General features: G+C 35.0%; 1 protein-coding gene across 6 annotated transcripts in view; it reads right to left on the reverse strand.

Annotated features, from left to right (window-relative positions):
* LOC108766468 (facilitated trehalose transporter Tret1) overlaps nucleotides 1-12670 on the reverse strand; it is a 43362-nt gene that overhangs the window by 3609 nt on the left and 27083 nt on the right. For 5 of the 6 annotated variants that reach the window (XM_018515804.1, XM_018515811.1, XM_018515795.1 and 2 more), the window contains 4 exons: nucleotides 6498-6703; nucleotides 5645-6058; nucleotides 4706-5283; nucleotides 163-611 (listed from right to left, as the gene is read on the reverse strand). In XM_018515804.1, the coding sequence (XP_018371306.1) occupies nucleotides 285-611; nucleotides 4706-5283; nucleotides 5645-6058; nucleotides 6498-6703 (1525 nt within the window). In that variant the 3' untranslated portion in view covers nucleotides 163-284. Of the gene's footprint in view, nucleotides 1-162; nucleotides 612-4705; nucleotides 5284-5644; nucleotides 6059-6497; nucleotides 6704-12670 lie in introns of those variants that run through there. The other variant, XM_018515821.1, reaches the window with a different exon arrangement.

Raw genomic sequence — 12670 nt, forward strand, 5'->3', positions numbered from 1 at the left:
TAAGTTAACCAAATAATGAAAAACCAGGCCATAAATTGTTAAAATATTCTATCTTACGGTTATCACAACCATAACTATATTTATACTACAACTGTACTATATAGTTTTTATAACCAAATTGTATTGATGGACGAAAAATACAATAATTTTTGTTGTGGCAATCATAACGTTGTTTGTGTGTAGAATATATTTTTTATGAGATAATTTTATTTTAAAATGCAGTAATGTAGGTATTTAATAATGTAGTTTAATTCGCAAAAAAGAGTTGCTAACCGATTTTCGACCTACAATTTACTTTCGGTACTCTCATCGTGTACGATTGCTGGATTTTCGACAGCCCATTTTTCCTTGGTGGCCTTTTGCTCCTTCCTCGGTCGATTCTTCAAGTTCTGTATACCGGCATAATGCTCCTCGATTTCTTGTAAAGTCCTACCCTCGGTCTCAGGTAATATCGCGAATAGTAGACACAAACCAACAAGATTGATCATAGAGTAGAAGAAAATCGTCCCGGGTAGCGACATGCTGTTCTCCATGTAGAGGAAGGTTTTATTCGCGATCGACGCCATGATATAGGCAATCATACCAGCCGCACCGGTTGCGCTGCTGCGTACCTGATGGCCAATTCGAAATCGTTTGACAAGAAAACCACACGAAGTGATAAATTCTGGTTTTAATGAAACTTTGTATACACAACTTTGTAGCCCTATTTAGAATTTATAATAGAAACCATTAGATGCGGATACAACATCTACGAGAGAATCGAATTGTACTTTGTACGCTTTTTATGAGCACGATAAACCCAGACAGCCATCTCTACGTTCTGACAACGTTAGCACGATATCGCAAACGTATGTTGAATACGTCGTCAAGATATTCAAAACGCGTCTGTGATGTACAGAATATTTCTTCAGAATCTACTATGTCCGCGGTTTCTCATCCCGTAGACTTCGCAGAGAGCTCCTAGTGATATATACCGTTGTTATTCTGAGATGTATGAGTATGTCTTCAATACGTCTCCAGGACGTCTCTATAGTATCCGCGTTATCATAGTGATGTCTCTAGTATGTCATGTATGCATGCACATACATACACACGTACGTACGCATATATATAAAATTTCGCGCACACGCTTGCATGCTGAACGAATTAAGTATTTGCACAGTGCAGTTGCTACTTTAAAATAGTAAATATTTTCACAAAGAATCAAACTTCTTTAAAAATACTTCCTATTTTATAGTAACAACTGCATTGTGCAAATACTTATAATTCATTCAGCATGCTTTATTCACTATGCTCGTGCTTAATCTCGTGGCTTACACGTCTGCACACCATGACACCTTCTTTTTCTTTTTCTTTTTCTTCAAAATTGATGGCACTCGCCGCAAAAATGGCGACGATTCCGGCCAGAATCGTAAATAAATCATGTAACCAAAGTATGATACATCGGTCACCTCAAACCGGTGAATGGAACGAAATAATGATGTAATCAAGACAAATAGCGTGCATTCGTTTATGCAGCGGTTAGCGCAGTGAGTATATCATTTAATCTTTGTTCAACACTCGGTGAACAACAAGGATAAAGTAATACTTCTGCGCTAACCGCTGCATAAACGAATACACGCATAATGTAACACAATGCACAGTCGAAGCCGGAAACACTTTTCAAAAAATGGGTGAGATGATGATGCGTACGTCCGTCCCCCTCGAGTGGTCTCGCGAAACTGACACCATGACTGCCATGACATGATGACATTGGAAGACATGACAGTATCAAGAATAATTTAGAGACGTCTTGGGTATAATCGATACGATAGCAGTATATTCAGCATCAAAATCGAAATTTAGTTATTATATTTGATATATCTTGACAATATACGAGAAATAATATTTCACATGGGTTATCAGAAACCCATGTGTTTCTGATAACGGATAAATATTAATCTGACGGTTTGCGTGGTGGGGTTAGCTGTAGGAAGGGGTCAAAAAATCCATGTCACGTTTTTTTTTTGCAACTTTGTGACTCTCCCATTTCCTTACGTCACGCTGAAATCGTCAGATTATTGAAATGTATACACTTTTCTACATGTAATTAATACACCATACCTTAATCTGACGCGCTCGAGTTAGATACTAATTTGACGGGCTCCCCTGGACCCCCGGCTCTATATAGAGGTTTAATATGTGGTGGGGGTACTTATGAGGGAGCAAGCTTTCCCCCTTTATGTTATTCTGACGCGCTTCGAGTAAATCCCAAAATCCCCGCTTGGCCTCCCCTACTACTAGCAGCGTGATCCACGAACGACCAATTAGGACCTGTTTTCGGCTGGGGGTGCGCTCTCTTCCATCGCGTCGTGGATACTGGTTGTTTGCACCGGTACCCCGTCTCGCTCTCATCTCGCGACCGTCGTAGACTTCACTTCGAAATCCTTTGTCCCCGAGCTGTGTCATTCGAGCCGATCGCGACTCAAGAGATCTTCTCTCTAGGCGTCGTCGCGAGTTCCGTACCAAATTTACTCCATATCTGGGCAACAGCCTTTAAACGTCTTCATTGATCGACTCAGGGCATTAGCTCCTAGGCGTCGTCGATATCAGTGAATCGAACTCTATGCGAACGAACGATACTCGTCGTGATAATACGAACGATACTCGTCGTAATACGTTGCGTCGTGGTAATGCGAACATTTTCAATGTAATGCGTAATAAAGAAATTACTTGTGATACCAAACAATAAAGACGAAAGGACAGTGCAAGTTCACTAGTATTATGTTGCATTGATTTCACACGAACAGATATCTCGAATAATTTTTAAGACACACCGAAAGAAGTTAAAACCGGCATTACCTATAAGAAGCGATTTCACCTCCTTTAAATCGCTTTCTCGCTGTAACTAATACTTTTTAAATTCATTTTTTTATGTAACCTATATGTATACAAAGATTTATTAAAATTAGAATTTAATCATACTTCGTATGATTTCCTTGTGAGATCAAGAAAAATATATGTTCATAATAACGTTCTAATAATTCAATCTTCATTTAATTTGGAAAGATCGGTTGATCTTATTAGATTAATATTAGTTTGTCAAAAAAATTCTAAATTATCCTTCTATTTTTTTATGCAAAATGGTTTTCATATACAAATATTTCAAAAATAACAAATATCAAATTCGGCAGTTAGCAGATTGGCGAATGGTTATTAAACGTGATGGTTTGTATTTTGAAGAATAATTGTCGTTGTTTCTGAATACATTTGTATGTAAAAATCGAAGGGTGATTTAGACCGTTTTTGACAACCTAGTAGAAGAGAAGTAGTTTGGCAATTAAATGTAAATGAAATTTAAACAATTTCAGGGATTAAAATTTGAAAATATTAAAAGAGAAATATAAATAATTAGATTCCGATCGAAACTTTTCCCGAAACACTCAGCTACATGTCAATTTCAACCGAAATTGAAACCAAAATTAAAAAATAGAATCCTATAAAGGTCATATGTATAGACATTCCCATATATCACATACTTTTTCTTTATGAATATCATAAAAAATTTATTGAAACAATAATTAAATTTCAGCCGAAAACAAAAACCGAAATTTCGGTTGTGTGTCAATTTTGGCCAAAGAATGTATGTAGGGGAGACCGGGGCCGATTGTCACAGTTTTTGATTATTGATTTTTAGAAAAAAATGGATGCCTGATTTTGAAATATTATATACGTTACAATATACCTACATTCTTTAGGTATTAAAAAAAATATTACTCGTGAATTCATCATATCATAAAAATAAGTTATTTAATTTTAAATGAAGCTGCGAAAATATGACAATTAATCCCGTGTTCTGGGTTGATTGTCACACGTTCTAAGATTGGCAGTAGCATATTTGTTATGGACAACACATATAAAAAACATAATTTTTATTTTAATATCAGTTCTATATTTTGAGAAATAATAGTAATTATAGTACTAATGCAAATAAAATAGTTATTTTAATCATAAAATACGTAATTTGTTTTTGTACCATAGTTTCTATATGAAAAATGAAAAAACATATATCTATATGAAATATAATATATTTGTAAGTATATTCTCTGAAAATGTGTCCTCTAAAGATATCAAAATTAATTGTCACCTAACCTCGTGTCATTTTGATCAATCTACCCCACATAGCCATTTTTAATAAAAGAGATTGTATTCACAAACTTAGTCAGAATAATGATTACTTAATTGTAGCAAAGATCTTCTAAGATATGTCATTTTTTATGCATACAGGGATATTACGATTAATAATGCCAAAAAGACTTGTCAGACAACAAAAATAGGTGATTACAAAAATTTACTCACCAACTTCATTTTCTAAAAAATCGTTATAAATAATATATACAATGCTTGTGGTGCAAACCGTTTTTTAAACAACAAATTAATATTATATCAGCTATCTACAGTCAAAAAAAGAGATTTTTCTGCCGTGTCTTGTTTGAGTTATAAGCATTTTGACAATCAACCCCGTACGACAACCAGCCCCGGTCTCCCCTGCTTCTTCATAAACATTATAATTTAATTATTGAAACAATAATTACACATAAAAAAATTAATATTTATGAAGAAGAGCTATATGGTCGAAACTGACACGTAATGAGTGTTCGTTTTCAGTTTCGGTAAAAGTTTCGGTCGAGCTCTATAAATATATAACAATGTAAAATACACGCACTTTTACGGGAAACACCTCTCCAGCGAGAATCCAAGGCAGCGTCCTGATGCAAATGTTTGCCGTGAAAGCACCGCCTATCATAAAGGTAGTAGGTATCCAGCTGTATTTAATCCCGTCCAAATAATCTGCATTGTTTAAATAACCATAGATAGCGGTAATGAGGAAGCATAATCCGGTACCACCGACCGAAAGGAAGGACAGCTTGCGTTTTCCCATAAGGTGGATCGTTAGTACGCATATTGTGATGCCTATTAACTGAGCTATGCCCAGGAATACCGTGGCAGTGTATTTGTCGATTGGTGCATTCAATTTCGCGAATATTATAACGGCGAAAGTCTGCAGGGTCGTACAGCCACCGAAGTTACTGATAAAGAATGCCGCGCTGACCAAAAAGAAAGGCTTGTAGAAAGTTCGTTCCGTATAGGCTTGCCAAATCTTTTCTTTTTCAGAGCCGGTATTATTGGTCGGCTTCTGAATCGCCTCGCAAAGCGCTCCAAATTCATTATGCACATAAGACGGGTTTACCCAACCCCGCAACCAACAGAGAGCGTGTTCTGATTCTTTGAGACGACCCTTAACTAGAAAAGAGAAATCAATTTGCTGTATTATTTAAAACTTAAAACTAATAATTCTTAAAAATATTTTCATACAAGATTAGGCTACACATATATTTATAATATTTGTTTCCTCTAAAAATAGTGAAAAAAGTTTTTATTTAAAACAATAGAAAGTGACCATATTCTATTAAATCGTTAAAATATTTAATCATAATTATTGCTCGTTTTATAATTTTTATATCTGAGAAGAAAGATAAATAATAATTAGTTAATATTTATAAATAAGTAACAAATAAATAATTTAAGAACAAAAATAAGCTAATAATAAAAATTTGGCAAATTTGTGAATAAATAATAACAAATAATTTGATTGATAACCTACCGGCGAGCCAGTGTGGACTCTCGGGTACCAAGCATAAAGCGAGAAAACAAAGAATCGGATAAATCAGATTGATTAGCGCCACCGTTCTCCAGTGGACTAAACTGCCGCTCAACATTTGTGTGAAGATCCCCAGGATCACCGCCATCGAGGAAGTCGCAGAGAGCATTCCTCGAAGATAGGGTTGCGTCACCTCAGCGACATAAGTTATAACTGGACCTTCGAGGAGGCCTCCTGTCAGGCCCGTTATCGCGAGCGCCGCAAGCAACATCCCGGGATTGCTGGAATAGTGATATATCAGCCAGGCCACGACGAACGGTATATTTGCCAGCATCATGGTTCGTTTTCTACCCAAATACTGTGACACCGGTCCACTCACTAAGCAGCCAAATGGCACGAGAAATAAGTTCAGGCTGCCTGGAAGAGGATATGTTAACAATGAAAACATTGCAGAGAGAGAGAGAGAGAGAGAGAGAGAGAGAGAGGGGGCGATGGGGGAGGGGAGAAGGGCGGGGAGAGAGAATAATTATTTTGATACAGATACAGTAAATAAGATTATTATATGACATCCAGTTAAATTATTCAGTTAAACTGTAAATGTATATAGTAAAATGATAATTAGAATTAATAATTTAAATGTTGAATAATTTATAATATGACGAACTAATATTACAACGTACTATAAAATTTAATTGATATAAACTTAAATATCACAATGAAGGAGTATTATAAGAAAAAAGGCGAAAGAGAATCTCTTTGACAGATAAAAAAAAATTTTATATTTCAAAACACAAATTTTTTAAATAATTCAATGTTGCATTTTCTTAACGTGCTAGATTTAAAAATGGTTCTTTACTGATCCATGTTAATTCCTCCATCGTGACTTTGATGTCCGAATCCTCCTTTTGTAACGCTGGGATAAGGATAGTTGAGAATCCCAAGGTTGTACCAAAAGTAATCAGGAGTAAATTTTTAGCGCCAACTGCGCAACATTGTGGTATTGCTTGTCGAAGTTTAGAAATATATACTTCTTCATCCGTAACTGATGTTTTGTCATCATTCCTAAAATACAGAGAAAAGAATTCAATGTACGGTGTAGAGGAAAATCGCCGATACTGACATAGATCTCTTAAAGTGACACCCCCTTATTTCTCAGAAACTAACTATTGCACTTTATTAATACTAATAAAATCATGATCTGTTTAGCTAATTAAAGAAGTACAAACTCATAATTCATATATTTGTAGCTTATTTCTATATCAAATCAGCTAAAAACCAATTCTATGAATCCAAGAAGAAAATTCTTATGGTCTTCTTTTGCAAATTGCGTAATTAAAATAATAGTGACTGTATTATTGATAATATTATATCATTTTAAATGTTTATAGTTTTCTTTACAGAATAGGATATATCTTTATTTATAGAATAGGAATGTTGGCATTATTGCCTACTATGTCAGTTTTGGAGCCCATTTTGTCAGATGCTCATTTTTGCATAACTTACGAAAAACTTAATTATTGCAAAATTGCAAACAGTATTATAAAAATTGCTTATACTATCTGATAGAAAACACTTTTTACTTTGTATTTATGTTTTTGAAGTTGTAGTTTTACCTTTTGTTTAAGAAATATTGTTTAAAAACAAAGTGGTATGTCGATATCGGTGACCTTCCTCTACTAAAAAAACAATGAGTTTAATATCTAATTCTTTTAATATTATATATAGATATATCAATTATTATTAAATTAATAAATATTAAAATCTTCACAAAACGAACTTGTATTAGAGCTCTCTTTCTTAACAATAACAATATATATGTATAAAACATGTGTAAATAAGAGCTACAGAAGCGTCTCTAGACGATATGGCCAACGTATATACATCAACTTTGCACATATTCGCTAAATATTGATCTACATTCAATATGGATAATCAATAATTACATATGTCATATATGTTGATATATTATGATATTTGCTCATGTTGGCATACATTTGTCATATATTGTCTGGAGGCGCCTTTACACGGTTATTAGTAGTGTATATTCGATTAAAAAGTCTGTATAAACTGACAAAGACACATGTCTAACGAGAATTAAAAAATGTTCATGGTCACAATATTTGAAATGGAATGGAGTTGGAGGATGGAACTCTCCTTATTAGAACTGATGATCTTACCAGCCTAGAAACTGAGAAAGAGAAGGGTTCACAAAATTGAAATTGGAACACTCAAGTTCGATGAAAAGTCATCGTCATTCTTCAATTTTATATCATTTCCCGGTAAAAAATTTTTCATGCATGAATGTGTATAAATATGTGTAAACATACATAAACACGCACAAATATTCATAAACATGTATAATTATATATGAAATAAATCCATACATGTCCATACATCCTTTCTTCTTTTGTAAAATTACTTTTTAGTGTAATAGAAATAATAATAGTAAATGAAAACAAAGAGAGGGCTAATAAGAGTTTTTTTTCGCGGTAATTCGTGCGATAAAGAAATTTTCATATTACGATAATCAGATGTTTTCGCTTCCTTTCGAGCCATCTTCAGTATATCTGAACAATACAATATAGGGCAACTTCTATAGCTAAACGAGAGAGTGACCATTCATTCCGTCTCCACCAATTCATGACACAAAGTTGGCAAGTACATACAATAATTTAAAACATGAACAATATAGATGAAGACAGACAAAGAACTCGATGGTATAAAATTAATGTAAATTATTGAGAATAGAGATATACGCGTGGTACAAAAATTCGGTATCAGATTGTAAATTTAAACTATTTTTTGTTTTGAAACGTTGGACTTATCGTAATATGCAATAAATTTCTTTATCGCACGAATTACCGCGAAAAAAAACTCTCATTAGTCCTCTCTATGTTTTCGTTTTTGACATTCTCGAGAGTTATTGTTATCAATTTTATATTTAACCCTTGAACTACACACTTATTTTCGGTACCTTTGGACGACGAACATGGATCGTATTCGACTCGATTTTAAGCCTCTTAAAGTGCTCGAAAAATTCATACATATTCTTTAAGGTCTCTACTAAATTATTCTGCTATGCAAACATTGAAAAAAATGTTTAGAAAAATTATGAAAATTACTTTCTGCACCAGAAAAGGAAAATTCAGTTTTGATATAAAAATTGTAACTTTGCTATATACGAGGGTCGTCTGAAAAGTTTTGAGCCTCATCATGAAGATGGCGTTACTCGTCAAAGCCATTCTGGTATTATAATCGTGATACTTACGAAAGATATCTGTGACAATTGTGGCCACTTTGGACGTTCAGTTCTTGTTTGACAATCATTTGTGTCGTCATTTTGTAAAAATGGAAAAAATTGAATATCGTGTTATAATTAAATTCTTACATTTGAAAGGCAATACGTCTACACAAATTAAAGCCGAGTTGGACGCTGTTTACGGGGACTCTGCCCCATCATTTGCCACCGTGAAAAGATGGGTAGCTGAATTTAAACGTGGTCGTACCAGCTTAGCTGATGATGAGCGTTCGGGACGGCCAACAACTGCGACCACCACCGATAACATCGAAGAAATTCATCAAATGATAATGGACAACCGTCGAATTAAGATTAGGGAGATAGCAAAGGGTGTTGGCATATCAAAAGAACGTGTTTGTCATATATTGACTGAAGAATTAGGCATGCGTAAGTTAACCGCGCGTTGGGTGCCGCGCTTGCTCACTCTGGATCAAAAACGCATTCGAATGAATATTTCTAAGGCCCTGTTGGAGCGGTTTAAGCGAAACGAGTCGGATTTTTTGCGTCTATTAATAACGGTTGATGAAACGTGGATCCACCACTTCACTCCTGAAACGAAAGAACAATCAAAACAGTGGACTGCGAAGGGTGAACCTGCTCCGAAGAAAGCGAAGACGGTTTTATCGGCGGGTGATGGCGACTGTTTTTTGGGACAGTCATGGAATTGTGTTGATCGACTATCTTGAAAAAGGTAAAACAATAACAGGGACGTACTACGCATCATTGCTTGACAAGCTGAAGGCAGAAATTGAGAAAAAACGACCGCATTTGAAAAAGAAGAAAGTGCTGTTCCATCAAGATAATGCAACGTCTCACACTTCGGCAGTCGCTATGGCAAAAATTCACGAATTGCGGTTCGAATTAATTGACCATCCACCGTATTCACCAGATCTGGCCCCCAGCGACTTTTTTCTGTTTCCTAGGCTCAAAGTTTGGCTCGGAGGACAGAAATTTTCATCGAACGAGGAGGTCATCGCATCCGTAGATGCCTATTTTGCAAAGCAAGACGATCAGTATTATTTGAATGGATTAAAGGGGTGAGAGCATCGCTGGAAAAAATGTATCGACTTAAAAGGAGACTACCCGAGTAGAACTTTAAAAGGGGGCACATACAGGCTCTAGATAGTTTTTCCCCATTTCTGTCTAGGCCCCTTTCAGGCAAGTCCGATTTGGCCCTGTACAGAGATGTAACGCTCGTGCAAATCAGGGCCCGATTTGTAAATTTGATTAGGCCCTATTTGGATATGCCTAACTAGACCCTATCTGGATATGCCTAACTAGGCCCTATCTGGATATGCCTAACTAGGTCCTATCTGGATATGCCTAAACTAGGCCCTATCTGGACACGCCTAACTAGGCCCTATCTGGACACGCCTAACTAGGCTCTGTCTGGACACCCCTAACTAGGTCCTGTTTAGACACGTTTAACTAGGCCCTATCTGGATACGTCTAAGGTACTATCTGGACACGCTTAAAAACTAAAGCTAAAGCTTAAAAAATAAAAAACACCAAAAAATAATAGCGTTCTGCTTTAGCTTTAGTTTTTAGATAGGTAGATCAGACTATATAGATAAAAATGTTAATAGACTTTCGTCACCCATTCGTCATAACAATTATTCCTTACGAGAAGGGTGGTTTACCTCCCGCATCAAGGGTGCATGGAAAGTCGGACATATAAACTTTACTATCTAACATAAAAAACATTTTGTAATAGTTTCGTGTTGATCGGTACATTACTTTTATGTGAAACATCATGACGATGCCCTAATATCCTCAACTTTGGGGGTCGATTTTACCCCTTTAATGTTGATCATTGCCGATAAAAAAAAATACGTATCTATTATTTTTGCCTACTCTACAAGTGTGCAAAGTTTCAATGAAATCGGCGAGTCACACAAAGGTAGGTTTACTTGTGAGCCACACAGCCCTGACGCTGGTGGTCTCTCTGTTGTATCTATATCTAGTAAATATCTTACACTAGGCCCTTTCTAAGCCCAACGATGGCAGGCCCTGTTTGGGGCATTCACGTCAGTACCCATTCAAGGCCTGTTTAGGAAATTCCATCTAGAAGTTTCCTTCCTAGGCCCTTTCTAAGCCCAACGATGGCAGGCCCTGTTAGGGGCACTCACGTCAGTGCCCATTCAAGGCCTGTTTAGAAAATTCCATCTAGAATTTTCCTTTCTAGGACCTTTCTAGGCCCAACGATGGCAGGCCTATTTTAGGGCATGTCTGTTCAAGCCCTGTATGGACGTAGGGCACGCCCCGACAAAATTCTACCCGGGTATATGGAAAAATAAAATTAAATTTGACCGAAAAATTACTTGTTTCTATGTTAGGCTTAAAACTTTTCAGACGACCCTCGTACGTACCAAAAAAAATCATTGTAGGATGTTTTTGTGTACAGATATCATAATTTACAAAAAAAAAAGATTACACGAGCCAAATGCAAAAAAAGTGCAATTATTTGAGCATCTGAATATGTCATATTTTTAATGTGGACAAATAGAGTATTTTCAAAGAAAAAACAGTTTTTAATTTTATTAAAGTACAAAAATGATTATTTTTAATGCAAACAGAAATATTAAAGAAATAATTATAGAATAATAAATTTTTTTATAGTATGCATTCGCTGCATATCGATGATCTGTGGACTTCGCATATCGGCTTCCCGCAGTAAATACAGCAAAAAAATATAGACACGATAAAATAAGCCTACTCAATACAAAAATAGCAAAATAACTGATTCATTTACTTGTGAAAAAGGCACCTACCGACTATAAATATGGATCTTTCGGTTTCTCGATCAACTTTGCGACCGTACTGTTCGACACATATAGAGATTCCTTATCAACGTTGTTTCCCTATATTCTCCCTATCACAAAGTTTTTTCCTGTCGGGGGAGGTATAAGGACATGTTCTTAGGTATATGAGAAATAAAAACCATTAGAAATAGCATGGGCACGAAAGACCTATAGTGTGTGGTTTGAGAGTTAATAATAGTAATGTGAAAACATTAAAAATAATTGAAAAAGTAATTTTCGCATTATTTATTTTAGAAAAAAATCAAGTTTGAAGAAATGTAAAAAAATTACTTACGTATAATTATATATAAAATTATGCATAATTATGTATGAGCAATTTTTGTTATGTTTCCAAACTTGTTTTTTTCTAAAACAACCCTTATAAAAATTTTTCACCGTTTTTAGATCTCATATGGACTGTTTTTAATCCATTTTTAGCCCGTTTTTAGACCGTTCTTGCTCGTTTCTTGCACTCACAAGCACTCGCAGTGTATCATGAAGGAACGATAGTGAGTATACACGAGTACGCAATGAGTATTTTTGAGGAGATTGTCCGTTTTCAATACTCGTTTTTCCGCTATATGTATTTTTGAGTGGATTGTCCGTTTTCAGCTGATGAGTGAAAACACGTTAACGACGTTTCTCTTTTATTCGTACATTTACTTATCATTTATTAATTACCATATCGTAGGTACGATTTCAAATAAATTAAAATAGAAATTATATAATAATTCATTATTTATTATTGTATATATCAGGAGACGCGGTAGTGTCTCCGGCCATGTTAAAAAAAAGTGTATATATTATTCATATATACACACACACATATATATAAATATTAATAAATTAATAATAATAATGAATTATTATTGTATAAATTTTATTTTTATTTTGACAATTAAATTATCAATGGTTATATATAACTGTAAT

Source organism: Trachymyrmex cornetzi, unplaced genomic scaffold (genome assembly GCF_001594075.2).
Source record: "Trachymyrmex cornetzi isolate Tcor2-1 unplaced genomic scaffold, Tcor1.1 scaffold1187, whole genome shotgun sequence".
Lineage (NCBI taxonomy): Eukaryota > Metazoa > Arthropoda > Insecta > Hymenoptera > Formicidae > Trachymyrmex > Trachymyrmex cornetzi.